Raw genomic sequence first — 26,131 nt, forward strand, 5'->3', positions numbered from 1 at the left:
GTTTTGTTGCTGTGCCATTGCGCTCTGTAGGTGTGAACGCAGTGCCAGGGGATGCAAATTCAGATGTATCCCAATGGATGGAAGGGCTGGACATAGCTCAGGATATTAACATTTCTGCTGGCTCCCTGTTCACCGCTAATATCTTTGTTTTCATCGAGGAGCCCTAAACAAGATCTTCAGAAATTGTTCTTTCCCAGAACACCGTGACAGTCGCATTCTTTCGGGGGAAGGTTTGCAGATACAGCATTGTCAGAGCTCATGTCTTTCGGCTGATGTTGAGCTTGCACAGAGCAGGTTGCCAGTTCACAGAGCAAACACAGTAACAGAAAAGACAAAGAGCAGAAAGGGAAAAGCAAGAAAACTGATAGCAGCAGATACTGTGAAATTGATAGTCTTAGTTTAACTGTGTATCCTTCTCAGAATTTATGGTAACAGAACATTTAATTTCATTTATTCACAGATTTGAATGAAAAAACATATGTGGGCTGACTAGTAGGACAAACCCTAGTATGAACTGTAAGCTAGCATAGCAAAATCTACTTCAGAAATTAAAGTTGATGTGTATCTTGCACTAGTTTTCCCCATTTAGTTATTGCTGCATGTCTCTGAAATTCAAGACTTTCAATTTACATCACTTCAGTGAAATCTTCCAGAAATCTGATAAAGTACAAACATATGGTGAAGTACCATTTGTTTTCTGAAAGAAAATTGTTACTGCACGTGCAGCTTTCTTGCTTACTGGCCCAGGAACCTGGATGCTTTAACAAAATGGCATTTCAGAGCTGCTCAGTGGCAGTTAGAGGTTTCTGGTCTCCACTGTTCCTTTACTGCTTCTTCAGTTGGGACCCTTGGCCCAGCCCAGGCCATGGGCTTCTAAGCTTTTGTCTCCTGAACATCTCTGGAGATGCAGCTCCTACGGTTTGGGGAAGGTTGCCGTTCAGAGTGACCTGCTGATGGACAAGCAGGCCAGATAAAGAGAACAAAGTCACAGTCTTTTAAAAACCTGTTTGACTGGGAGTGTTTCACTTGAGTTGTGCTGCTGGTTAAAAAACAAAACAAACTTCATTTCTTCCAAAACCCATCTTATTCCAGAAAGTTACCCAATAGGTAGCAGTCCACACTCTTGTTTTCTCAGCAGTGATTGAGAATGACAAAATGTGTCGATCTGATTTGTTGGCCTGCCCAGTCAAAATTTTTATTATAAAAAGGTGGCAGAAAAGTTTACAGGAACAAACAAGCATTGTATGAAGCACTATACAGAGCTTCCAGCTAGAAAATCAGATGGAACAGGGAAAGAAAAAGGGAAAGGAAAAGGTGTTTGAGGACAAAAGGAAACATTTCTGTATTATTTGCGTCTTTCCTAACTTACCAGGTCATTTAGGAAGTTTTACATAACCCGTTAAAATGCCTTTTCTTCAGCTTTTTTTGACATGCCTTTTCCATTAACATAAGTGGGAAATATAAGCAAATTAAAACAGTGCCCTTGGGCTATCATAGGCAATGTTTCTGTCGCTTCCACCACTGGCTCAAATCTGCTGACTGCAAAACTTGTAGTGGAAGAACTGGAGTAAAGAGAGTACCAGTGACCTTGTGCACCTAAATCAGAGTGTGCAAGGGTCTGCTGCTCAAGGCTAGAGAGCCCAGTGGTGAAATATTATTATTCAGAGCCTAATTTACCACCAGTACTTCCAGCATGGTTGCCTGGAGGTTAGCGAGCCTAGGAAATACAAGAGATTTTATGGAGCAAAGCAACTGACAGCAGGAAAGGAAGACACAGCATTCACTGCATTCCCTTAGCTCACAAGATTCAGGCCAATATCTGACTGTACAGTATTATTCACGCAGTTCTGTGCTACTTCTGACTTTGAAGCCAGAAGTGAGACCTTTTTTTGTCTTCCTAGTCCAATTTTTCGCCAATGTTTTACCAGTTTGCACAGAGTAACTGTTGAAACGTTATTGCAAGTTGCATGTTGATAGGTTCACCAGTGCAAAGAGTCCCACTGAAGCAGACTCACTCATGCTGTAGGGCACCAATATTCAACGTGAGCATGCAAAGCAAAACCTGTTCCTAAATCCCAAGGGTTAAAATAGGAGAAAAAAGCAGTTATGGAGGTATTTTCTTTTAGAGTTCCTTCTCATTATTAATTATTAATAATCTCATTATTAATCAATTAAGTGATCAGTTCAAGAATTTGCTATAGCAATAGGAAATTTTTATATAGTGAGCTGTATTACTACTCACTAATTATCCTCCTTATTGCGGGTATAAAAAAAAATACGCTTTACCTTTTCACAGTAGCAGAACTAATAGAAGTGAGAAAAGGCTTGTTAAAGTATGAACTTTTGGAACTACTTGTTTCAAAGTTAGAAAAACCAGCTGGACGGCTGTAGATACAGGACACAATCTAACTAGGAGTAATCCTTAGATCCAGTAAAATTAAGCCCTAAACCCAGGGATTTCACCTGAATAATAAGGGAGATTAGGCTTTGATCCCATGTCCCTGATGTTAATTTGTCACCCCATATTGCCTGGCAGTAAACAATTAAGGGCCAATCCTGGATGGCTGACAAGAGTCAAGGGAACTTCATGCCTAGCAAAGATAAGGAAAGTATATTGTTTCCTGTTTACACTGGACATGAGCTTTATATAATTATCCTACCAGTTAGGATTAACTGGGCAATTATCCCGTCTAACAATGGGACATTGACGACAGCAAAACAAAGGCATCTCAGAGCAGCTCCTTTGTCAGCGCTGCTGCCAGCCAGAGCCCCACGAACGGCCTCGGTCCTGGCTGCGGTCCCAGTGCTATCAGCCCTCCAACAAGGGCTGCACAGTTACAGGGGGAGCCACAAGGGAAACAGTTTTCCTAACCTGTCAGAGTTTAAGAACTCAAACATTTTTCCTTACCACAAAAAGAGTTGAACATTTGGAGGGAAAAATGTCCACAGACTAAGCATATGCAGAAGAACGGAGTAGCTGGAGAGAGCATTTTTGCTTTCCACACTTTGAAATATTTCCTTCAGATTTCACCCTCTTTTATGTGAGCAAAAGCAGCATTTCAACACTGGAATAGAAGGAAAAAAAAAAAGAGAAAATGTCAGAATGGGAATGTCAGAGAGCTTTTTTTTTTTCTTTTAACCCCAAAACCCTCTAAGCAAGAGACTCTGCTAGCTGAATCTTTCTTGGCAACAATTCCAGTTCAGTGAATTGACTCATTTTGTCAGAAAATTTCTGACGAGCAATAGTCAGTGATTCATGCAAGACAAAGGAATAAAACAACCGTGCCATTCCCATGACTCTATTTGTAGCACGGGGCACCCTGTTCAGGCCTGGCATGGCATGGCATGGCAGGCACCAGCACTTCCCCGCCACTTGCCACACCAGCCCTAAACAAAGCCTAAATCACGGGAGGCACTCACTCGCTCACACTGAGCCACAATTCCCATGTTAGATGAACCCTAAAAGTTACGCAGCCTGAGCAGCTGCACAACAGGATTTCTAGAAATTAAACAAATTGTTCTAAATTTTATCACTGAATTTGTACTTTTTCCAGCATGTTTTCCAGCATGTTCTGAAATGTACTGGTGCCAGCTGGTCCCTTGTTAACTCAAGAATCTCATGGCACCAGAAGTTTAGACCTAATTCATAATTTGGAGTTATATTTAGCCCCAATATTTTCTCTCATGTACAGAGAAAAGGGAAAAGTTTCTTCCTTTCTGAACACAACTAAAGGATTATTGTGTCTACAGAACACCTTACATTAAATCTTAAAATAGTTATAATCTTAAAATCTTAAAACCATGAATCTCTAGATAGAGATTCAATGCCTATGGCAAAATTGACCCTTAAATCCCTAATATTAAAGACATTCTGTCTTTACAGCAATATCTACAACCACCATATTGAAGGAGATCAGAACTGAGAATATCTGTCAGTTATCCAAATTCCAGATTTTCCAAGACCAGCTGAACCACACTGCAAGGGCCGTGTACTTGTGACCGACGCTTATTTCAGCCTGAATAAGCTCGCTAGCCTATGGATGCTTAAGTAAAACCTCCAGAAAAAAAAAAAGAATCTCGCACCTCAATCATATTACAAAACGGACAAACTAAGCAGTCCCCAGTCAAGAAAGAAGTCTAAAACTCAATGATTTCCTTTATCAATTCAAGTTGCTTTTCTTCCTCATATTTCCTTCTAGAGACCAGTAGCCACAGAATACTCACCCACTGCAAATATACACTAAATAAATAAAAGTTCCCTTTGGTTTAGGGAAACTACTTACATTGGTACAAATTCTTCCAGAAATGGAAGAAGACTGTGAGAAGACAGAACAGTATTTTTTTTTCTCATTTTGTGTTCAATTTTTGGTGGAGTTTTCTTAAGGTGGAGACAAATCATGAGGAAAGAGGAAAAAAGTCATTTGGAAGCTGTGCGGGTCAGCAAAATACACTGGAGAAAACAAGATAAAGGATTTTAATACTTTCATACTGTTAAGCAGGGAAGAAACAGAGGATAGACACTTTTTAATTAACGTGATGCTACTTTTACATCCCTGTTCTCCCTGGAGACTTGCACATACTTTTTAGTTTTGACTGATAACAAATAACAGGTTTCCTGCCACTAATGGCAAGGTTCCCCTCTCCCCTCCCAGGTTAACTGGGTCTGTCCAAGTGATCTGGCCCTTCGCACACAATAGCTCGCTTGCTGCAGAGCCCTTGCAGAGGCATGCTGAAAGTACACAGAAAAATATTTCTTCTGCTCTCTTCCTGAACTTCTTAAACTCTAGGTGACCCAGAGTAAAATCCATTCTAGTGGGGCCTCTGTTAAATCAGTCAACTGAGTCCTTGTTGAACTAGGCAACATTATGCAGGAATAAAAAAAGAAACCCAAACAATTAGAAAAAGGCATCCTTGCTTCCTTTTGGAGTCTTGGTTCTTACTTTCCTTTCCTTTGACAGCAAGGAAATAGTTACATTCCCAGTTTTAATCCTTGCTTCACCGTAGATCTAACCAGCAGCTACTGTTCATTAAATAGTGATGCATCTGGGTTTATGGTAGTACTTCTCCAGTGCCATAGCAGAGGAGGTCCTGTTACTGCACTAAACTATTCAATACATGCTTCTAATTCACACTCAACAATTCCCTCTGATGGTGACACAAGTCCAGTGAGCAAGACTTAGAACAGAGAATTGGTAAGGAATGCATCAAAGTTGGTTTTAACGTAAAAAGTAAGACTATGTTTCTGTATCCAACCAGAACATCAACTCTTTTACTGTGTCATTTCAGTCTGATGCTGCAATGAGAGATGCCAGAGATATTACAGTAGATGTATCACTTGTGCTCCTCTCTAGAGCAGAAGATATACTATGTTTAACTGTATTGCTACTGTAGTAATTTTAAGACAAGTGTGTAGAAAAATACAGATGTCAGATGTCTTTTCATGAAGCATTTCAGTCTTTCATTGACCTTCAGTGCATTCCTGTGAGTTACAAACCAACCACGAGTGTTAGGACTGCAGCATCAAACGTCCACTGAGTGGTTTGTCTGCAGAGTTTGAAAAGCTTAAATAAACCCTGCCACCTTCACCAGTCTTTCAGAACTCCACCTCCACAGTTCCTTGTACAATTGCACGTTATCTGGATTTATGTGTATATGACACCATTCTTTATGAATGAAAGATCTAAGCACACATTCCTTCAGGTCTCCCTTGCCTTCTAATATTTCTACATCCGCAGCTAGAGTCTCTACCAATCCACAGCTACACAAAATGCACTTCTTTCATGCTGACATGTCATTCCATTTTCAAAAGCATTTTCAGGAATGAGTCTGAAGCAAACAAATTTTCTAAAGTATTAAGCAGTTCCTGGTTTTGAAATCTTGCCACATCGCTTAGATGGCCAGTCTATAAGCCTCGAGAAAAATTTTCAGTATTGAGACAGAGGAGACACACAGTCCTTTTAATACTATTAGTATTTGATCATTTAAACAGTCACATACATTTTGAAATGCAGCCCTTGGAATTTTTACTCTACCCCCCAGGCATTCTTTAAACAAAGGGTGCCTACATTTTCTGTACAGGTCTCTACACAGAGGTTAGGAAAAACTTCTTACAGTAAAAACCACAGAAACAAGAAAAACACCAGTTTAAATGATGAGCCACAGCTGGGAATCAAAGGGTCAGCATTTTCACCAGAAGGGAATCCTTCTTCCACTGCTTGTATTATTTATCAACCTAATTACTGGACTTTACTTCAACAAAGAAGAGTGTTTCTCCACTTTTTGGTTTCGTTTGATTCTAAATTTTGAGTAATTTAGCAACAGTTGGTCTGCGTAAGAAAGCTGCTGAGGGCTACTACAACAGTAACTGCCTCTATTTTTCTTTTTGCCTCGCTCCTACCCCATAACCCACACCAAGTTTTGCTCTCTTCACTACTCGCAGCTTAGACACACTATATTTAGATTAAACAGTCACAGCCCTTAGAACAAGATGCTTATCTCCTTTCAACTGCTCCAGTCTAAAAGTGATCACAGTCCTCAGCTTTTGTGAACTTTACAACTTGTTGGATTTTTCTTGAAATGTGTCTATTCTTAAAAGCCAAACCCATGGAAAAATAACTGAAACCAAATGCCATGTGATCAGGGCCAACCATAATACACGAGAGCCCTAAAATAACAGGAGAGATACTGCGGTAATGCCTGACCTTCTGAACTGTGCACATGGGTTGAAGCAAAACAGCCCATATTCACATCTTAAATGGTGCATACTAATCGTTTATTTGCAATGCAGAAGAACCTCGTTTACAGAGCCATGTTTTTAAAGGTTCAAGGACTTGCTTTAGATGCCAGAAATGACTTCACTTTTGGAATAAGCTTAAACAAGGTCACAGTTGAACTTTATTAGCTTATATGGTCAAAATCAGTTCGGCAGGCAGTTTCAATGGCTGCAGACTTTCCTTTTTTTCTGCTATCATGTTTCTACCTCAAAAAGGAAGGTGTTTTAGGAGATTTGCTATTCTAAACATCTTTGAAATATGGAGTTATTCCGTCTGGGCTGAAACTAACAGTTCAAAAACTTTTATTTAAGTATACAGGCAGCACAACTTCAACAGGAAGTTTCTTACAGAGATGTTACCAGCCTGTTTAGATCTGCACCCAGCCCTTAACTATCTATCTTGTCTATCAATTAACTATCTATCTTGTCTATCAGTTACACTCATATCATCCCTGTAGAAACTGAGCATGTATCATCCCCGTAACCTAAAACGCAGATTATGTTGCTGCTGACAAAAATGCCTGGAGCCCTTCATATATATCCACATGCAGACCATAATGCCACCAGGATGCTTACTGACAAAAAAAATACTAATATTTGTAAATACAAACAAGTCATGATATACCAATAAACAGTAACTTCAGACAACAAAGCTGTGGCAGTGTGGGGATAAAAGCCATGTTACACATATCCGAGTTACACATACAGGAAGTTCAGTAGCTGTTACTGCAACGAGCTGAGTTAATTCTCTGTACAAACTCTGAGTGTGCTACCTGCTATCCAAACTGAATGGGCAAGATGGTCAGACACAAAACCAAACTGCTGACATGTCACCTACATCTCAAAAGAAAGTATATTCAGGTTTTCTCAGGAATTAATAGAGGTGTTTCCTGGGAAATATTTTTAACAGGATGTGCAACTGTGACACCAGGAAAGGAAACAGCAGGGGGGAAAAGGACAGACGCATCCAAGATGACATCCAGCCGGTTGCTGAAGTCCCGTCAGAAAATTAAAGGGTCTGGTACTAGCTGAGTGAGGGTGACAGCAGAAAGCAAGGAAACTTCTGTTATTATTCCTATCATGTTTTCAGGGAAACTGATTGTCCTACTTTCTTTGAACAGGATCATTTTAGGGATTCCTCAGTCCATGCTTTCTTCTTGGCCTTCCAGAAAGGCACACAGTGAGAAGACTTAACTTCACTGCCAGTGAACACCACTCACGCTACGTGCAGCCCTTACACGACACACATACAATGAAACCCTGATCCCATTCTAGTCGGAAGTCCTTCTACTGATGGCAGCAACACAGGCAAGATTTTATTTTAAGCATACCTTTACTGCATTAAAAAGTTTCGTAAGAATAAAGAGAAAAGCATTACAAGAACTATGTAAGATAGGTTTGTCTTTCCCTCCTTCTAGGTCTTGAGGACAAACATATCTGTGCCGCCATGCTTGCAGGACTCTTGCAGCAGAAGGTACCAAAGATCCTGGCAGAGGTGGACAAATCGATAGATAAAAGCTACTGAAACTGTGTGCAATTTGCCATGCTCTGCTTGATAGGCAGTTATCTGAAATAAATAGTTTTTTACAATAAAAGTGAGATGTGGAAGCCAGGACGCAGACGAAAGAATAAAATTTCTCTTGATGCATGAAGAATTCAAGCATAAAAATGGAAGCACTTGTTGTACACAGATAGGATAGAGTGGCCAGAAGATGAACTGTTACAAGAGTTGATTTTGGCACAGGACCATACTTCACTGTACAACTTCCTTCAGGTGAACTCCTGCCAGAAATATTGCTGGGCAGAATCCAAACTTCCATCTGACCAGAATCACAGAGCACCAGCAGAAACCATTCAAACTGAATCATGGAGAAAGGGTTAAAAGTATAAACCACCACTTCCCACAGGCCTCAGAAAACAGGATCGCCATACAGACATGTCCTTCTTTGTAGGACCTTATTTAAAATCCATGGAAGTCAGTAAACTGGACGCTTCTGTTAACAGAGATACTTCTGTGTTTTGTTTTGGGATTTTAGTATCATCCATCCAGAACATTCATTTCTTTTTTTTCTGCTGGTTACAGCCTCCAGAGAGAAGCTGAATCCACAGAGCTAACAGTGACTCACACAAGAAGGCGTAGGACTTACAGCAGGATGACCCTAGATGATGACAGTCAGTACCAATACACTGTTCCACTATCTTGCACTGTATCTTCTGCTGGCAGCACTCGTAATGCTTTCAGTACAACACTGCAAAATGTTATTTTGCAGAAATGTGACTCTGCAGGGGAAAAAAAGAAGAGTTATTGCAATATCTTCCTTCTAAAGTCAGTAATTATAATGGAAAGTCCAGCTACTGAATATGATCAGGACAGAAATCCTTCAGTTCTGACATCTACCCAGTCCTATAACATGAAGGATGACCCTGATCTTTCCAAAAACATCTCTTCATCTGTCTCACTTCCCATCCCATCAAATCACTGAGCTATTCTCAAACACTTGTCCAAACAGGAAGGGGAAACTGAACTGATATTAACATCCTCATCTTCAAAAATGAGGTAGCTCCCTTGTGCTGTATCATTTGCTTCCTTTTGAGTCTTGATGAAGTAAAAAACGTAACACACAAAAGCTCTACTTAACCTTCAGTCTTAATATTCAGGTTAAATTCATAGCTTGAGCAAAGGGGTCTTACCTCAGAACTTTGAATTGCTCTCTACACAAGATTTTAAATGTTGTAATTTATGATTTCAGGAAAACATCTTTGTTCTTCTGTATACTGTATTCTCTTTCTAAAAATAATCTTAAGTTTCCTGTCTCAAAAGTCTGTCTGCAAGTCACATAAAAAGGATGATTTGGAAATTTTTTCCTCTGTTTAGCCGATAATTCCATAAGTGCTAGAGGGCAACAAATAATCATGCCACTTTTCACAATAATTTTGATTATATCAGTATCCTATGAACTAAAACTTAACAGTAATGCAGATCAGAGTTGTACAATCTACCCCTTTAACACAAAAAACATGCTGTCTTTATACATGTCCAGGATGGGTCAGGGAAGGAAAGGTAACTTAAGGCTCAGTCTGGTCAAGAAACACTTACTAAAACTGGCCACAGTTATGCTTTTTCCTAATAGATACTGTATTTTCCAGAGCAGAAATGCAGTATACTGTGTCAATATTTAGCTGTGATAACTGCATTTGAAGAGAGCTTTGCGATTACAGAAACTGTCCTATTGGTTCATACATACAACAGTATCTCAGTCCTCTCCTTTCACAGCTGGTTTTCTCCGGCCCTACTAGTGTGCCTGGGTTTATGGGAATTGGTAGAACTATCTGGCTGCTCAGACCCAAATCACCCAGAATGAGGCATTTTTGCCCTGTAATGTCTTAATTAGCTCGTTAAGAACAGACCCAAGTGGGAACCTGCAATGAAGAACTGCAATGAAAGAGCCCATTGCAGAGCATCTGGTTGCCCTAAAATGCAAAATACCGGAGCAGATTCCTGCAGTCTCCTACATGGATCTCTCTTTTGCTGAGGTACTTGGATGTCAGAAATCATGCACGTTAATTCCGTCTAGAGATACAGAGATGTGCTGACAGCATAGATGTCAGAGGCGAAAAACCTTCCTTTCACTCAGACAATTAATCTTTTAAGTCATAACATGTTCTTTTATGGATTTTTGTACCTAGTTCATGACAACAGCTGGAAAGGAGAGTGAGAAATGCAGAAGCATGCCACAAGAAATGCTCATGGCTGAGTGTCCCCAGAATTTGGGGAGCACAATAAAAGGCTACATATTAGTAGCTTCCTCTTGCTTGCTCTATCAAAGTAAACAAGTACCCAAAGAACACTTTCAAGTTTCCATTAACCCGTGTTTCTCGAGCTTCGCAACCACTGAGCTCTTCCTGGAAGGTCCAACGTACAGCTGTCCTTGCAGGGGACGCTTCAGAACATTGGCCAACCCTAAACTGCCCTGTGTTACCTGAATGTGTGTGCCACAGGCTAGACAGCTAAATCCACAGCATGGTTTCCATTCTTAGAAACAGTGAGTGTCTTTCCAAGTCATGCCCATGCAAGACGAGGATTTGCATTTTAAAAACAGGATGAACAAGTAATGCCTATGTTAATGTGTTCAAGTTTTTACAAGCTGGAGCCTGAATATTTGTAATCTAATGACACACGTAAAAATTTAGACATGGAATTTGACATTTTATCTTCACCACATAAATCAAATGCATAGAATGTAAGTTCTTGTATTTCACATGTATATCATATATGTGAGATATACTTTGGAAAATACAGCCAGATCCTTTGCCAGATATTGAACTGCTTTTCTCATCTGCTTTTAATTTTGGAACCTCTTTAAAATGTGCAGATTAGGTCTTTTGTAAATACTTTAGTCAGTCATAAATATTCAGTGTTATAAAGTAAGGTCAAATTCTTGCTTTCCACAATAGTTTACTCTTTCCATAACATTTTGTAAAAATCAGGCATCTGACAATCTAATTAAATAAAAACCCTTTGTCTGCTTTTGTTAGGTGAAAAAATACAGATTGAGATTTATGCAAGCAATGAAAGGAACCTTGTGCAATGCTGAAGAGTTGTCTCCTTAGTCTAAAGAAGTCTGAAAAAGTTTTCTTGAGAGCACATATACCAACACAATTTTTTGTATGTGATGTCTCTGAGAAGCATACAACCTTCCTGAATAAATCGAAACGAAACCCGTAACTGTATTAGCTATATATATAGTTAAGACCATGCCAAACTCATTCATATCTTATGACTGACTGACTGTACACTGATTGTTGCACACCTCCCTTATACTGGTCTGGCAATATAAGGAGAAAAAACCTCAAATTCCCTTACTTCTCTGTGCTACGAGACTAACTTGGAGGAGGAGAAATAATAGACAAAGAAAATATGATTAAGGGGTTAAGAAGTCAAGTCCACGAGAGAAGGCCTGGAAGGCATGCAATGTACTGTGTCCTAAAGATGAAACATTTGCTTTTCAAAGCAGTTGAGGAGAATGAGCTTCCAACAATGACAAGAGAACCTGGAGATCCATTAGGACCTGGAGTTCAACTAGATCAAAGAAAAATCCCACTCATTTCTATCAGTTTTTACATCTAAACAGGCTAGATTGAAAATGTCTTTAGAGCTGAACTCCTTGCCATTTGCCTAATGTACTGATTAACTGATATTTTCTTTGAATTATTTGCTTTGCAATCTTTTTATTATTTAAATCAAGTTGAACAATTACATAGTATAAAAAACTAAAGCTAATGAGAGCAGTAATAATTTTCCACTGGCTTAAGAACTAGACAAATGTTTAATTGGTACAAGGAGTGTTTGGTTTGACAGAATTATTCTCAGATTCGAAAAGTACCCATTCCTTTTTAAAAAGCAACATTAGTGCTATACGGTATTGCTATGTAATCGTAACTTCATCACATAGCAGGTAATGTGGAATGTACCTGCTAGATACTAAAAACCAGAAAAGGTTCTCTAAAGGTTGGGACTTGTGCTAACAAGTGTGGCTCCAAAAATTTCAAGAATCCAGTTTCATCTCAAGTTCTTTGCCAAGACTCAGTTTACCAAGAATCATACCACATCTGGAATATTACAGAGCACCAAGACATCTAGTGAGTGAGAAATATACTGCAAGTAGAATTACTTTACATTATGTAAACTAACAAGTGTTAGGTTTAGTTATCAGGTATAGGAAGACTCAGGGATCATGGTCAGAGGATTACCATTGCCATATGACTTTTTCATTGTACATTTACAGTTCTTAAAGTTCCCAGGAAATGAGTGGAAAAACGCTCCATCAAAACCCACCAGCTAACACCTGACTGCGTCCATACCCCACTCTCAGCAATGAAAGGAAAATCTCCAGTTCCACTAGGAAAGGCATTCCTCAGCTGGTGCTTCTGCAATTGCCATTTCCCTTCTACCCTAAAAAGACTGAGACAAATCTTTTAATCTCCATCTCTGGGTGTTGTTTAAAGTTTTATTCAGTAATTTTTCTTATCTTGAGGGCTTTTAGCATTGCAATGTTCTTATCTTTTATATGGTTCTTGTTTTAGTAAAGACCTGGTACTATAAGAACTCAGAGAAATAATGTTTAGCAGTTTTGCCAACAGCGTGGATCTGGTATTCCAGATACCTGCCATATTTATCACTGTAGGTCACATTTATTTAAATTAAAATTCAGAAACTGTGATGAAGCACATGGCACAGGATGCCTGAATTCTCCTTTCTTTTTAAAGGAAACGCAAGTTTTCCACAACTGTCCTGACATAAACAAGTAGGACAAAAACCTGGAATGACTTAATTCTTGAATCAATAAAAAGATTAAGCTAGTTATTATCCCTATGGGCCTGGCAAACACAGTTCAAGCAATCTACCATCATTGGTTCAAATACATCAGAACTGCTTCTTGGTGCTCATAAAATAAAGATGAAGCAAATTAGTTCAGAGAGCAAAACCCCTGTCATTCTGCCAGACAACCATGTGTGAAAGAATATGTAGGAAACACGTAACACCAACATATGAATCATGCTTGACAAACAGGAAAGTACTCTTTGAAATTGAAGATGAAATTGTCAAATAATCATAACCAAAAAAAGAAGTTTTTAAAAAAATCAATGTATTGTAACAGGTTCACTATATATTGCAAGGGTTGGTAATGATGAGAAATATTCAGATTCCTTGAAATTGTCAGTTAGGTCAGTTTCTCTTATTTACTTCACTGTCTTTATCAACTCTTTCTGTTTAACGTAAGAAAATTCATATTCACATTTATATACGATAAACAGCATATACTGGATATACACCGTATCCATATTTGTTTCAGTATCTTCCATTAAGAAAAAGTGTTCTTTACAAAAGGAGCAGTAGGACAGGATTTTTTTTTCATTTTTTCCCTTCAAGAACTTGAGAAAAACCCCATATTTTCCAAGCACACTGCTCTAATCCCTATTACGTCTGAGACTGACCATGTCAGTGGGGCAGGAAAGGCTTAGAGGGATTTCTGTTTGTCAGATCGCCTTGAAAACGGATCTCTCAGTCTTTACTCCTAGGTTTTATGCAGCGGTCTGCCGAGATGGAGACAGACCTTGTATTACCCATTGGCTGGCCTTTTTGCTGGGTCAGACATCCTTGACCTACTAAACTGCTTAGGTTTTAATTGCTATGTTTAATTGCTTACGTTTGACCTGGTATTTTCTGATTTTCTTGGTATGTGAACTTTGCTTTTTGTGATGCTGTGAGAAAATTTTGGATTGAAAGAAAAAGGGAATCCTATAAATTTTGAGTTCAAATGCATTTCAGCTATCTATGAGAGTCTGTTCTTCACATTGATTAGGATTCTATCATTAGTTATGGTTACATACCAAGATACTTTCAACAAATCTCTTGTATCACACTCCAGCCAGAGCCTCCTAAACCAGGATTTCTTGGAAATTTCCAATCATTCTACTAGTTGCAGCACGTCTGGATTTTTAAAGGTGTTCACACAGCTGCTGGAAAGCACTAGAAAATGGATAGTTAGGTAATCTAGGATTGCTGAGCAGCAGTTCTAGTGATAGCGAACACAAAATTAATGGTTATATATCAGATATTTTATTGCTGCTGTTGATTTTTTTTAAAGTAGGTTAATTAGGTTTCACAAAAAACCCTTTTTTGTTTGTGTATCACAATTTTCAGTACTGCAATATCATTAGTAAACAGCATGCTGAGAATTTACGCATATCATCAGCTAACTACCTCATCACTGCCACAACTGCACAAGCTTCAGAATTCTCATGCAGGGTTTCTTCACAAAAAGCATCTTTCAGACTCATCTTACAGACAATTTGTAGGGTGTTCAATTTTACAGAGTAAATAGGAGTGTTATTTCTTGCTTTTCTTTCTTATGTTGCTTTTCTTGCAGCATATAATGCTGCTAAGCACCAGCTGCACAACCCATACTGTTCATTCATTTGTGCTACGTTTGGGTCTGGCTCGAAGTGATGCTGTAAATTGCCCAAGGACTGAGGATATACAGGCTGCCAGCAACTCTCCTGTCCTACTAGAAACCTACACAACCACAGAGGCAAATCAAGTCTTTATGCTTCTAAGATCTGCTTCTTGGTTTTCTCCATCTGACAGCACAAATTAAGTTAGCTACAGGACAGCAACACCTAAAACCTCATAGACAGGTCCAACTATGTCTGGGAGGAACCAGAACCCAAACAAATAGAAGTTGGATTGACCAGCAGTGGTACTCACTAAAAAGCACAAAAAGACGATTCTTGGTAAATTACTGGGCATCAGCTTACAAATTACAACACTAAGCTTCCTCTATTCTCACAGTATTTTGAGGTGTGGTTTTATCTTTTTTAACAAAAGTAAGATTATCATTTAGTCCAAGATCTTAATGAAAAATACCAAATACAAGATTTGAAATAACGCTGCGCCAGTGACAATAATATTAGACACAGTTTATCTCAAGACACAGCTCATGGCAAAAGCTGTGAAGCAAAATGGCAGCAGAGACCTGCACAGCAGATACCCTCCGAGCCAGCAGTTACATACAGTGCAAAGAAACACACATTGCAGAGTTTCATTTGCCTTTCTCAAAGACCATTGCTGCACACGGAGCATGCCAATATGTATTCATTGATATAAAAGAACATACTGGGAGTAGTTTACAAAGTAAGTTTCTAAAGTTAGGTGAGATGAAATTTAACCCAAGTGACTTTCGCTCTTCCTTAGCCTCCAATTATTTGAGACAAATTTTAGGAAAGGTATATCTGATTGAAACTGATGAGCAATTTCTCAAAATTCACCCACTTTGAGGCATATCAGACATTGATCACCTAAGGAAAAAATAGCACTTAAAACCACTCTTGGGAGTACACAGCACTGCGACCAATTCTTGAAGTTGCAAGTCAAGTTGCATTTGAAACCCATGACACAGATTTTCATCCCTCCCCTCCCTTTAACAACGGGAAGAACTTGTCTGTCAAAAAAGCTGAATTCTAAACTATGCCTCAGGCTGCAGTGAGTCAAGGTTTCATATGGGATTGGTTGAGCAGTTGTTCCTTTTTTGCCTTTTGTTTTTTTTTTTTTTCTTCCCCTAAGAAATTACTGAAGTGATTTAGAGTGGACTTAACATGTAGAAAAGTTACTATGTTTTATAACTGATGAGAGGAAAACTTTTACTAAGTAATAACTATTCTATACATAGTAGTTATTTGTGCAGTATTGGACATTACAATTGGTTTTAACTTCTTTTATTGCCAAAGTATTATTTTTTTTCATTATTTTATTTTCTTCAAAAGAGCAAGCACTTCTGCTTTAATGTCAGTTCCAGACATTCTTTGAGCTTGGTTTATGCTCTACCAGTAAGCTTTTATTATATTTTTTAGCTTTTTAAAAAGTTGATCTTGCCAAAGAGCATTTAGTTGCCTAGCAGAGTATGCCTTTAACTCATAATCAAAAACAAAAATGTGGCAGCAAAGATAGAAATAAACTTAAAACAAAGTCAAGGAAAATATGTAGTGATCTGGTTTCTAGACAACATTTAATAGCATCTGTTTGAGATAGTGCTTGTTCCAGCAATAGATCATCAGTGCACTGAAAGTAATACTGTACGTGCTAGCCATTATAGAAAAAGCCAGGCAACTGAAAGTCTTCTCTAGCACTCAGCTATTCAGTGTAACCGAGCTTCCTATACCGTGCTTCAAACATGTTTCTAATTGACCATCAAAAGTGTTAATTTATGAAAGCTAGTAGCTTTCAGACATGCTCTAACATTGGCAGAAAAAGGTTTTTTAGCTTGTCCCAGTTCTGACAACCAGTCAGAGGCAGAAGCAGATATCTAACACAGGAGTTTTAAATCAAGTTCTTTGATTTCATCACAGGTCAGCATTCTTTACCCACGATATATTGTCTCAGTGTTAATTAAAGAGTGTACTGTGTAATTCTGCACACTATACACAACTAGACACGAACTATATTTTGAGATCATGATTCAAAAGCTTTTGATTATTCATTTTACTTCCCTTTTGTGTTAAGAAACCAAAGCAACACTAAAACTTAGCCAAATGTTTTTCATATATATAAAAATACACGTATTATATATATTAAGACTCCAAGAGAAGTACACTTGAAATCTTTATGCAAATAAAAATATAATTCCATATTCTACTCTTAAAAAAGTTCCAAGATAAAACAGAACAGAAATGCTTCATAGTATTAGAAGAAAGAAGAAAACAAACAAATGCCTGGATACACTTTGTAGATTGTATCATTAACTTGTGAGGCGTGTCTTTCATTTACTGGTGATTTGGTCTACAAAGTCTAGATTACAAATTCTTTTTATACAGGACTTAAACATAATTTACGCTTGAATATGTGCAAAATTATAAGGGAACAGCAGCACAATCTTGCAATATTTGTATTACAAATAAAGTCAAAATGCTAATTTATCCTATTTCTCTCCCTAGCTAGCCTGACTGTTGACCACACAGGGAAACACAAGATGCAGTGCACAAATATGAGTCACCATCCACACGTTCGTATCCTGCCAATAACCGGGTTCAGCAAAACCTTAACTGTAACTTAGATGCTAAGGGACACAGTTGTAAAAACAATTAGGGTTTCAGCATCAGTAGAGGAACTACATCTCCCACCTCAATCCTTTCCCTAAAATATCGTTCCGACAGCATCCAAACCCAAGCTAAAACTCTCCTTAGCAAGATCAAAAGCCTAACTTATTGTTCACTCAGCATTAAACTTTTGACATAAATCAGTTTTGAGTTGTTACTATAAACAAATTCCAAAATATTTTTCACAAAACTCCTAAAAAAACCCCCAAACACTTTATTTTCCAGTAGTCAACATTTACAGTGATTTCCATTCCCTTCTCCATTAAGCTATTCAGGTGAGGGCCTAGCAGCCCAAGGAGCTTATATTACCCGGAGATGTTTAATCCCTTCTCCTGCAAGTATTTTACTTCACATATATAAGTAAAAAAGTTCATGGATCAGAGACTGAAACTCACATATCTTATTATCTAGGTCAGTGGCTCTGGAATCGTTATTACTTGTAAGTTTTTCTATTAAAAGCACCACAGTTTCAACAGCAATGTCTGAAGAATGTCAAATTCAATACATTTATTGGCAAGGACAGTAAATGAATGATAAATCACAATTCAAAACACTAAACTAGGCATGAAGCAGATTAATATTTTAAGTGACTATAGCAAACATCTGAACCGCTTTACAAGAAGATTATGCTTTAAAAGTATCAAAGGCTTAAGGGTAAGTTGAAAGGTGCAATGCCACTTTTCAATACTTTTAAAAGGTGTAATGCTGAAGCTTAGTTGCCTTACTCCCGTTTAAGCATTTTAATCCTGAAATATTATACCTTTGAAGAAGTCTTAGAAGAACCCTAACAATTTTATGTATGAGCAACACACCCAGACCACCTGAAATAACAAAAAAGTAGGGATTTTTTTTCAAAGATTTGTTTGTGTTGGAATCTCATGAAACATGACCAGCATATCCACTACATTCAGGAGATCACATAAAACCTTACCAATTTTCAAAGCCGTTCAGCTTAACCAATATGGAAGTGAAAACAGTTTCATGATTATCATTTAAGCATGGACTTTACAAATAGTTCCATAACCTCGGCCTAAAACACAAGGAAGAAAGAGGAAAAATAAAGAAAAATGGAAAAGAGAAAAAAAATAACAGCAGCACCTGGAACTTAAGAGTTTCTTTAAATTTCACTTTATGTATTACTGTAACTTTATGTATTACTAGCAGATTAAACCAGTATGAGAATACTTTCCTTGCTAAATTCATTGGGGTCATATTTCCCACTTCCCCTACACCAAGAATCTTGGTACGGTTAAAAAGATTCCCATTCTCCTTCCTGAGGAGCACAATGATTTGAACATGAAACAGCACTAAGTTGTGTAAAGTCATCGGAGGTTGAAGGAAACAAGGAAGGTTTGTACAGTTTATGTCAGCTGCAATTGCCTGAAACATTATAAACAAGTGCTAGCCAAAAGGTTCAATGTTCAACCCTGTATCATGGCAGCAGATTTGGTGCTTAGCTTAATAAATATCACACTGTGAGGGTGCTTAAAGCTGTTGTCATTCATGCTTGGTTTGGGATAATTTTGATACAGCTCTGACAAACTGTGCACAGGTTAGCATAGGAGAAAAGTGCTGCATGAGCACAATAACTCACTTTTTTTTGTGTACATTTCTATGCCATGTGAAATAAATAATGCAACATAGGTACTGTGTTCTGCCCATCCACAGTTGCAACCTCAGTGGCCATCTGCCTTTCATCTTTGTTTTCTGCATCCCTGGCAGTCACATCTGGTATGGAAATCAGTTCTGCAAACTTTGCATGTCCTTTTATACGTCTGTCAGTGCCTATCTCAACACGTCGTGAGCTATGCTCAACGGGAACTGACATCCTAACAAACACAGAGAAATCACTTCTGAGCAGAGAAAATAAAGCCATTGGTGTTAGCTCTTTAAAATAGTGCACTCACTTAGCCAGAACAACACAAGAATTCCTGGGATCCATCCTCTATAACTTGATCACAATTTTGTTAGCAAAGGCTGAAGCGTGGATTTATATTGTTATCTTTGAAGGGCTCTTTGAACTCAGGCATACCACAGTCACCTCGCTTTCCTCCTGGGTACTGACAAATATTCTACATAGCTTTCAGTATCTGTTATTTAAAGATGGATGCACACGTGTCAATGTAAAGGGCAAACTGAAGCTTGCTTCTTACCCTGATCAACATCTTAATCAAAACAACCTGTACATTAAGGATTTCGTACCTGTACAAGCATATATGGTGACACTGTCTAATAAGACTTGCAGGGTTTTTTGGTTTTAGTTAGACTCAAATTATGAAGAAAACATTCTGGCTTCTACTAACATTTTGGCATTGCTGGATTACTTAATAGCAACTTGTTGCCTTAATCCCAGAAGACACAACCTTGCACAGTTTAAACAAATTGCCTGCAAAACTCAAAGACCCATCTTCCACAGAACGTATACAGAAAAGCACTTAGTATGATACTTATCTAGCTGGGTTAACCACTTATTGTTGTTTAGTGCTAATAATACAGAAATAATTTCAGTTGTGACTTCAGTAAAAGAAAGCAGAGTCCAAGTCCTTTGTAACAATACCATTACCATACTGGCATCCACCCTTTTATCTGTCCACAGTTCAATGGATTTTGCTATCAAAAGCTTCAAGTATGTCATCTTCCAAATCACCCACCCTGCCAATTTTCTGTAAATTCAAATTTGCCTGTGAATTAAATATCTGCAATCACTTGAGGTACGAAGTTAAATCAAGCAAATATTTAAGTCCATATATTAAGGAAGAGTCTTCACATTTTGAAAAAATTTACTCCCACTTCACTATTGTTCTAGAGGAATGTCTAATAGGTCATTATAAAATGAGTTACACTTGTAAAAACATGGACATAATATCATATATGAAATGGAGACTATGCTAACTGAATAGGCTTTAGGTCCTAGGCCTCAAATCCAGGAAAGCATGACTGCATTAGCCATGCTTTATCCATGATCTCCCTGACACATTTCAAGTTAATCAAGTGTTTATAGGCTTTACTAGATCAGGGTGCTCGGATTTCCTTTTCTTTACTGAGTTTAAACGCAGTTCATGACGCTGCCCAAGGGACAGGAGATTGGAACACTCACCTTTTGACCACAGCAATAAAGTGTGAACGCTTCTATATTTACTCACAAAAATCTCCCAGTGAAAATTGTGTCACGAGTACCGACGACTCGTCAACCTGCTTTTCAAAATGATAAATTAATTTTACAACTAAATATTACACTGTCAAGGACGTTAGTAGAATCTAATGCAGTTATTGCAATTCAGGTGAAGCCCTTCGCTCCACACCAGAACGGGTTACAAAACTTCCAACAGTTAAATTGCACCATGTTATGTTAACAGGACTACTTCCTAAGAATGCAAGGCTTCCTAAGAATGGTGACCTCTTACTCATCATACACTCTTCTATGACTTCTTTTCATCCACTTTACTGCTTACACACTTCCAGCCCTGAAACACCTGTGTGCAGGTCCACTGTCACTTAATGGAAAGTCATGCTACTTTACGGAGCACCTACACGGTAATTCTCAAAACCAGTAAAAGCCCATAGAAGATGTAATCCTTTTCAGTGAGGCTGAATGTGGCACTGACAGATGGAGAGGAGGAAAGTTTGCGAATCCTAGAAGGATGTAGCAGCCAGAATTTTCAAGTGGTCTATGAATGCTTCAACCAGAAGTTCTGCAAAAATGAGGGGTTGAGTCTCATATTATTTTAGCAGCATAGACATCAAGATGCAAGATTCTGGGTTGTTTCTAGAGAATAATTTGAGATTCTGAAACTTGATCTATGGTAAAATTTCATCAGTGAAGGAATCCTGGAGAGAACTCAATAAGAGACTACACAATGCCATTTTAAGTTACAACAAAGTGTTAAGATTTTATCTAAAATCTCAGAAAGAACGGTATAAATTAATTATTTGCTGCAACAGTATGAAATTACAGCTTTCTGTAACATGTGATCTTAAATTATGCTACAAGGTCAGACCATTTTATTGTGTGGCTGATATCCTGTTGGAAAAAATCCAAACAATATTTCTCTTCTTTGCTCAGCAAAACCGTTATGTTGATTGAATTGGAGCCAGTATCTACACTCATGAGCTATCTTGCCTTAACCTTATTTGTAATTTAGTTAGAACAGAACTGCATTTACAGTGCTATAAATAAGCTACAGCAAGGGCCTCATCTTAAAGTTGCTGGTTTAGGAGTAGTAAGTCCACTTAAAGCTCGCTCTCTCCAAATTAAATGTTTTTCTGACTCTGAAGACAAGATAAACCGTTCTACAGAAAATCTGATGGAGAAAAAAATAACACTATCTTTGGTTGGAGAAAAAAAGAATAACAGCTTAAGATATTTATTAGTATTCTCCAAAATCTCTAAACGAGATTTCAGTAAGTACTCAGTTTAATAATTCTGGCTGAGGCATCAGAAAGAAAACTACTAGACCTCAACGTTTAATGCTATATTCCTATTCCTGAACCAAATAGACACTGAAGATTTATTTAGCTCTTCACCATGGGTGCAGACATACAGTCCTGAAGGACAACTCCAATTGAGTTATCATAGAAAGCCCTGCAAATTGCCGTTTGTCACTGTTGAAAACAACAGAAATCTTGTCAATGATGTGTCACAGTAGAATCGAGTCATAGATTTTCTCATACTCTCTTAATACAAATGCTATCAACGCCCACCTTCATACAATAGGCCATTTTATGTCACTACAAGAACATAAATGCTAAAACAAAGTTGTAAATACACAGTCAGGTAATTACATCAACACACCTTACTGATGGCCACACGCTATTTCGTCAAAACCATTAGAGAAATTGACAGCTCTTCAACTAAATCAGAATCCCAAGAAACCGCTGTAGGATAATCCAAAATTAATTATTTACATTACTGGAAAGTGCTGACCCTTCATCTGAACGCTAATAAGCTTCTGGCAGCTTACACGATTGTCAAACTTCTGACTCTCTTAAGACACCTCCACATGGCAAGGTCAGCTGGAGGGATTACCAACTAAACCATTAATCCACTAGTTTCACACCAATTCATCATGGAGGTCCTTATAGAAAAAGCCAGGCGCGGAGCTCTACACCGTGAAGATAAAGTGCACACTTCTTCCAGGAAGCCCACGTTCTCCTCCTTAACAAAAACACAGTTTGACATTTTGCACATTTTATGAGGTCCAGACTTCTCCTAAGTGTGTATAGTAAAATTAGTACCAAGTAAATACACAGAATATTGTGTGAACCATTATAATTATTTTTCTGTCTTAAAAATAACAATGACCTGAAGCAAACCTAAAGTTTTACATACTTCAGAATATGGAAATAACCTATAAATAGCATTAAGAGATCATTCTAGTAAGTCACGGCAGCAGCCTTGCTAAGAGTTTTTATTGTCTTTCACAAGAGGTGCATTAGGTGTCTTTGTTTTAATTTGGTAGTAGAATAAATAGGAAAATAAACTGTTCAATAAATACAGCATTAAAAACTACACATTTTTTACTCTGTATGCCTATGACAGTATTAGACTGCAGGAAATCAGGTACTCTTAATAGACGTTCATTAACTAATATAATGATAACCCATGTTGCATATTACTTATTCATAAATGTTTGGCACTTGTTTCCCACACTGTGTCGGGAGCTTAGGAAGTTCCCAGGGCTCTCCAGGAATTCCCTTGACTGCTTGTGTCCTGCTGTGTTACCTTTCCAGAAGATTTCAGGGTGGATCAGGTCTCCCTGTGAGACCAGGACCTTCAAGCACAAGGCTTCTTCCAACTGCCTGAAGAATGTCCACCTTGCAACTGCACACAGGCCTTGAATTCCTTCCGCATTAAGCCAAGAATTGTTTTAAAGTCTGTTATAACCAGCATCTTTAAAATAACCCCAGTAATACTGTCACCCCAAAAGAATAATCACATACACAAAAGAACTCCTTCAAGAACAAAAGAAGAAGAACGGAAGAAAGAATCCTGTACGCTTTATTGGTATTTAGGTACAGTCCCATCACAACTGGCGAAATACGACTTTTTTCTTCGTTTGCTTGGGTTTTTTGTTTTGTTTTTTTTACTAAAATGCAGCACAAAAAAAAAACACATTAAAAAGCTGATTGGTCACCTGTAATTATAAAACCCTTCTACAAAAATTAAAAAAAAAAAAAACCACACCACAAAACAAATCCAAAAAGTAGTCACCTGTTCTGGACATACAGCTACACAGGACTTCATATTCATGGCCCAGTTCACTCAATATCACTAGAATAGTTTTGGGTTCTGTACTATAACTACTCTTTGCACAAGGATCCAACACAAAGGTTGCTCTTGGGCTTATAAATTACCACAGGCAAAGGCACACGTGACTGAGAGGATACAGGTCTCTTACTCTTCTTCACGGTATGAACGTTTTCTTCCTTTGGAGGAGGCACATGTACAGGTTTCCAAGGAATGGGATTACAATATGCTGGAGCTGGATAGGAATTTCCACTAGCATACCCTAAAAACATTTAGAAAATACACATAACTAACAAGGAATGTTTACACTACAAGCTTTACAATGCCAACAGTTATAATAATCAGATGGACTAACAAAGACACAATAGCATCTTCAGAGAAAGACAGCAGAGGCACATCACATAATTGAAAGTATTCAAAGTAATAAAACCTTCCACCATTTTTTTTTACCAGTAACTGGCATACTCTTCATCTACATTTATAAAAATAAGCAGGTTGAATGCTGTGTAACATTTGGAATCCTCAGTCCTTTATGTACTTAAAAGCTGTAAATGTCTACGAACTGGCTACTTTGCATTATTTCAAAGCATTTATAAATAAAACTTCCTGTCACCACATATGCAAACTTCACATTTTTCTATCTTTGCTTATCTGATATTCTTTATTTTATTGACGTGAAAAATACACTAATTATGCACATATACATGAGTAATCTGCAATTTGTAACCTAGGGCCCATAAAGCACTATCAGAAAGCCTAAAATGCATCAGGAGAAACATGTTGTCTGTAGTGCATAAATCAGGTGGTTGGGTAGAACAAAGTCTGTAATACATTCTATTGCAGGAACACAACTGGGTACAGTTATATTTCTCAAAAATCACTTAAACAAGGGATGCAGCTGTCAGGAAGTAATGAAGGTCCAAACCAAAACACTTTGGGAAAGTGGATCACCATCCATAAGCAGATGTAAGCAAAAGAGCAAAGGCAGTTCACCTGCTTTGTACAGAAGGTGCAGTGCAGGCGTAAAGCTAAACAGAAAGGAAATCTTGCTCAGAAGACAGGTTGTTTCCCATGTCTCCTTTTTCAGACAGGACATCTGTCAGCCTCTAATTAATCTCCATCTCAAAAAAACACTTTTCTAAGGGGGATTCAGGTGTGGTAAGGTGGCACACACCTCCTGTAGCACAAACATAAACTTTACAAGGATGCCAACACAACCAATTTGCTTCACAGGAACAAGTAACTGGGTCTTGTGATCCCCATGCCTGATAAGGAAAATGAGATTAAAATCAGTTCACATTTAGTACACCACATTATTCTCTCAAATAATATTATTTTCCTCCCAAACAACATGAAGGGCTATGAAAAATGCACAGAGAGTCTCAGCATAAAAGCTTCTCTGACTTGCACCATAAGAGATGTTCATTCCCATGTGCCAAAATTAGATATTGGATGAAAATCTTAAACAGGTTTAATTTTACGTTAAGAGATTGGAGGGAAGGAACCACAAACCTAAGTCACTACAGATGTGTAGTAGAAGTACAAACCTGCAGACTTCCCATGTGGGAAGCCATAACTATTTAAAACAGGACGTGGTTTATTTCTAGCATTATGGAGCCATTCCTTAAAGATCTTCTCTGATTTTGCTTTCTTCTCCTGTAGCTCAGCTTCCCTTTCTTTTTCTTTCTCCTAAAAAATAAAAAAATCTAAAATCTAAGATACTTACAGACAAGGTCCTGTACAATACAAACAAAATGGTGAATAATACTTTTGCAGATTCCCAGACTGCTGAATAGGTTTCAAGTACGTTTTCAAATACAAATATATTTTCCTGACAATAAAAAAGTTGATTTTTTTTCTTTAAGTCTGAAAAAATCCAATAACCTCCACATTAATCCAGTGTTTATTCTGATAAAAAGCTCTCAGAAAGCTTTTGGAAGACTACATACAGAAGCTATTTTGAACATAAAGGGCAGATGTCCAGGGCCTACTGTGCTGCAGTTAGCCTACAGAGGCCATTTCTCATTTACTCCCATCTGTCCAGCTCGTACCAGCCATGACGGGGCTGCTTCCAAACCTGGAACAGGCTTGGGGAACCATTAATCAGGAGTAAACCCAGGATGTAAAGGTATTTGGATTTAAACCGAATTTTATATGTACTGCAAACTTGGACTAGGACTAGAAGAATGCCCATGGTTTACATCTGTACGATGATTTCAATTTTCTTGGGGTTCCAGGTCCTTGTGCTGTGCATTTCAGAAGATCAGCAGAGCCACAGATTCAGTTTGTTAAGTGGAAAATAAACACCACTGGTGCAGAGTATTTATGTGTAAACTTGGATTTTTAAGAACCTTCATAATGAACTAGAAGTTCATTACAGGACTAGGACTAGAGAATGCCCATGGTTTACATCTGTACGATGATTTCAATTTTCTTGGGGTTCCAGGTCCTTGTGCTGT

General features: G+C 38.1%; 1 protein-coding gene across 1 annotated transcript in view; it reads right to left on the minus strand.

Annotated features, from left to right (window-relative positions):
- Nucleotides 1-26,131, minus strand: part of CCDC34 (coiled-coil domain containing 34) — a gene marked incomplete at its 3' end in the record, with an annotated part of 67,096 nt that overhangs the window by 25,236 nt on the left and 15,729 nt on the right. Inside the window, exons 5-6 of the mRNA XM_009874953.1 lie at nt 25,220-25,361; nt 23,730-23,934 (exon numbers count right to left, since the gene is read on the minus strand). Coding sequence (XP_009873255.1) covers nt 23,730-23,934; nt 25,220-25,361 — 347 coding nt within the window. The remainder of the gene's footprint in view (nt 1-23,729; nt 23,935-25,219; nt 25,362-26,131) is intronic.

Source organism: Apaloderma vittatum, unplaced genomic scaffold, assembly GCF_000703405.1.
Source record: "Apaloderma vittatum isolate BGI_N311 unplaced genomic scaffold, ASM70340v1 scaffold5778, whole genome shotgun sequence".
Classification (NCBI taxonomy): domain Eukaryota; kingdom Metazoa; phylum Chordata; class Aves; order Trogoniformes; family Trogonidae; genus Apaloderma; species Apaloderma vittatum.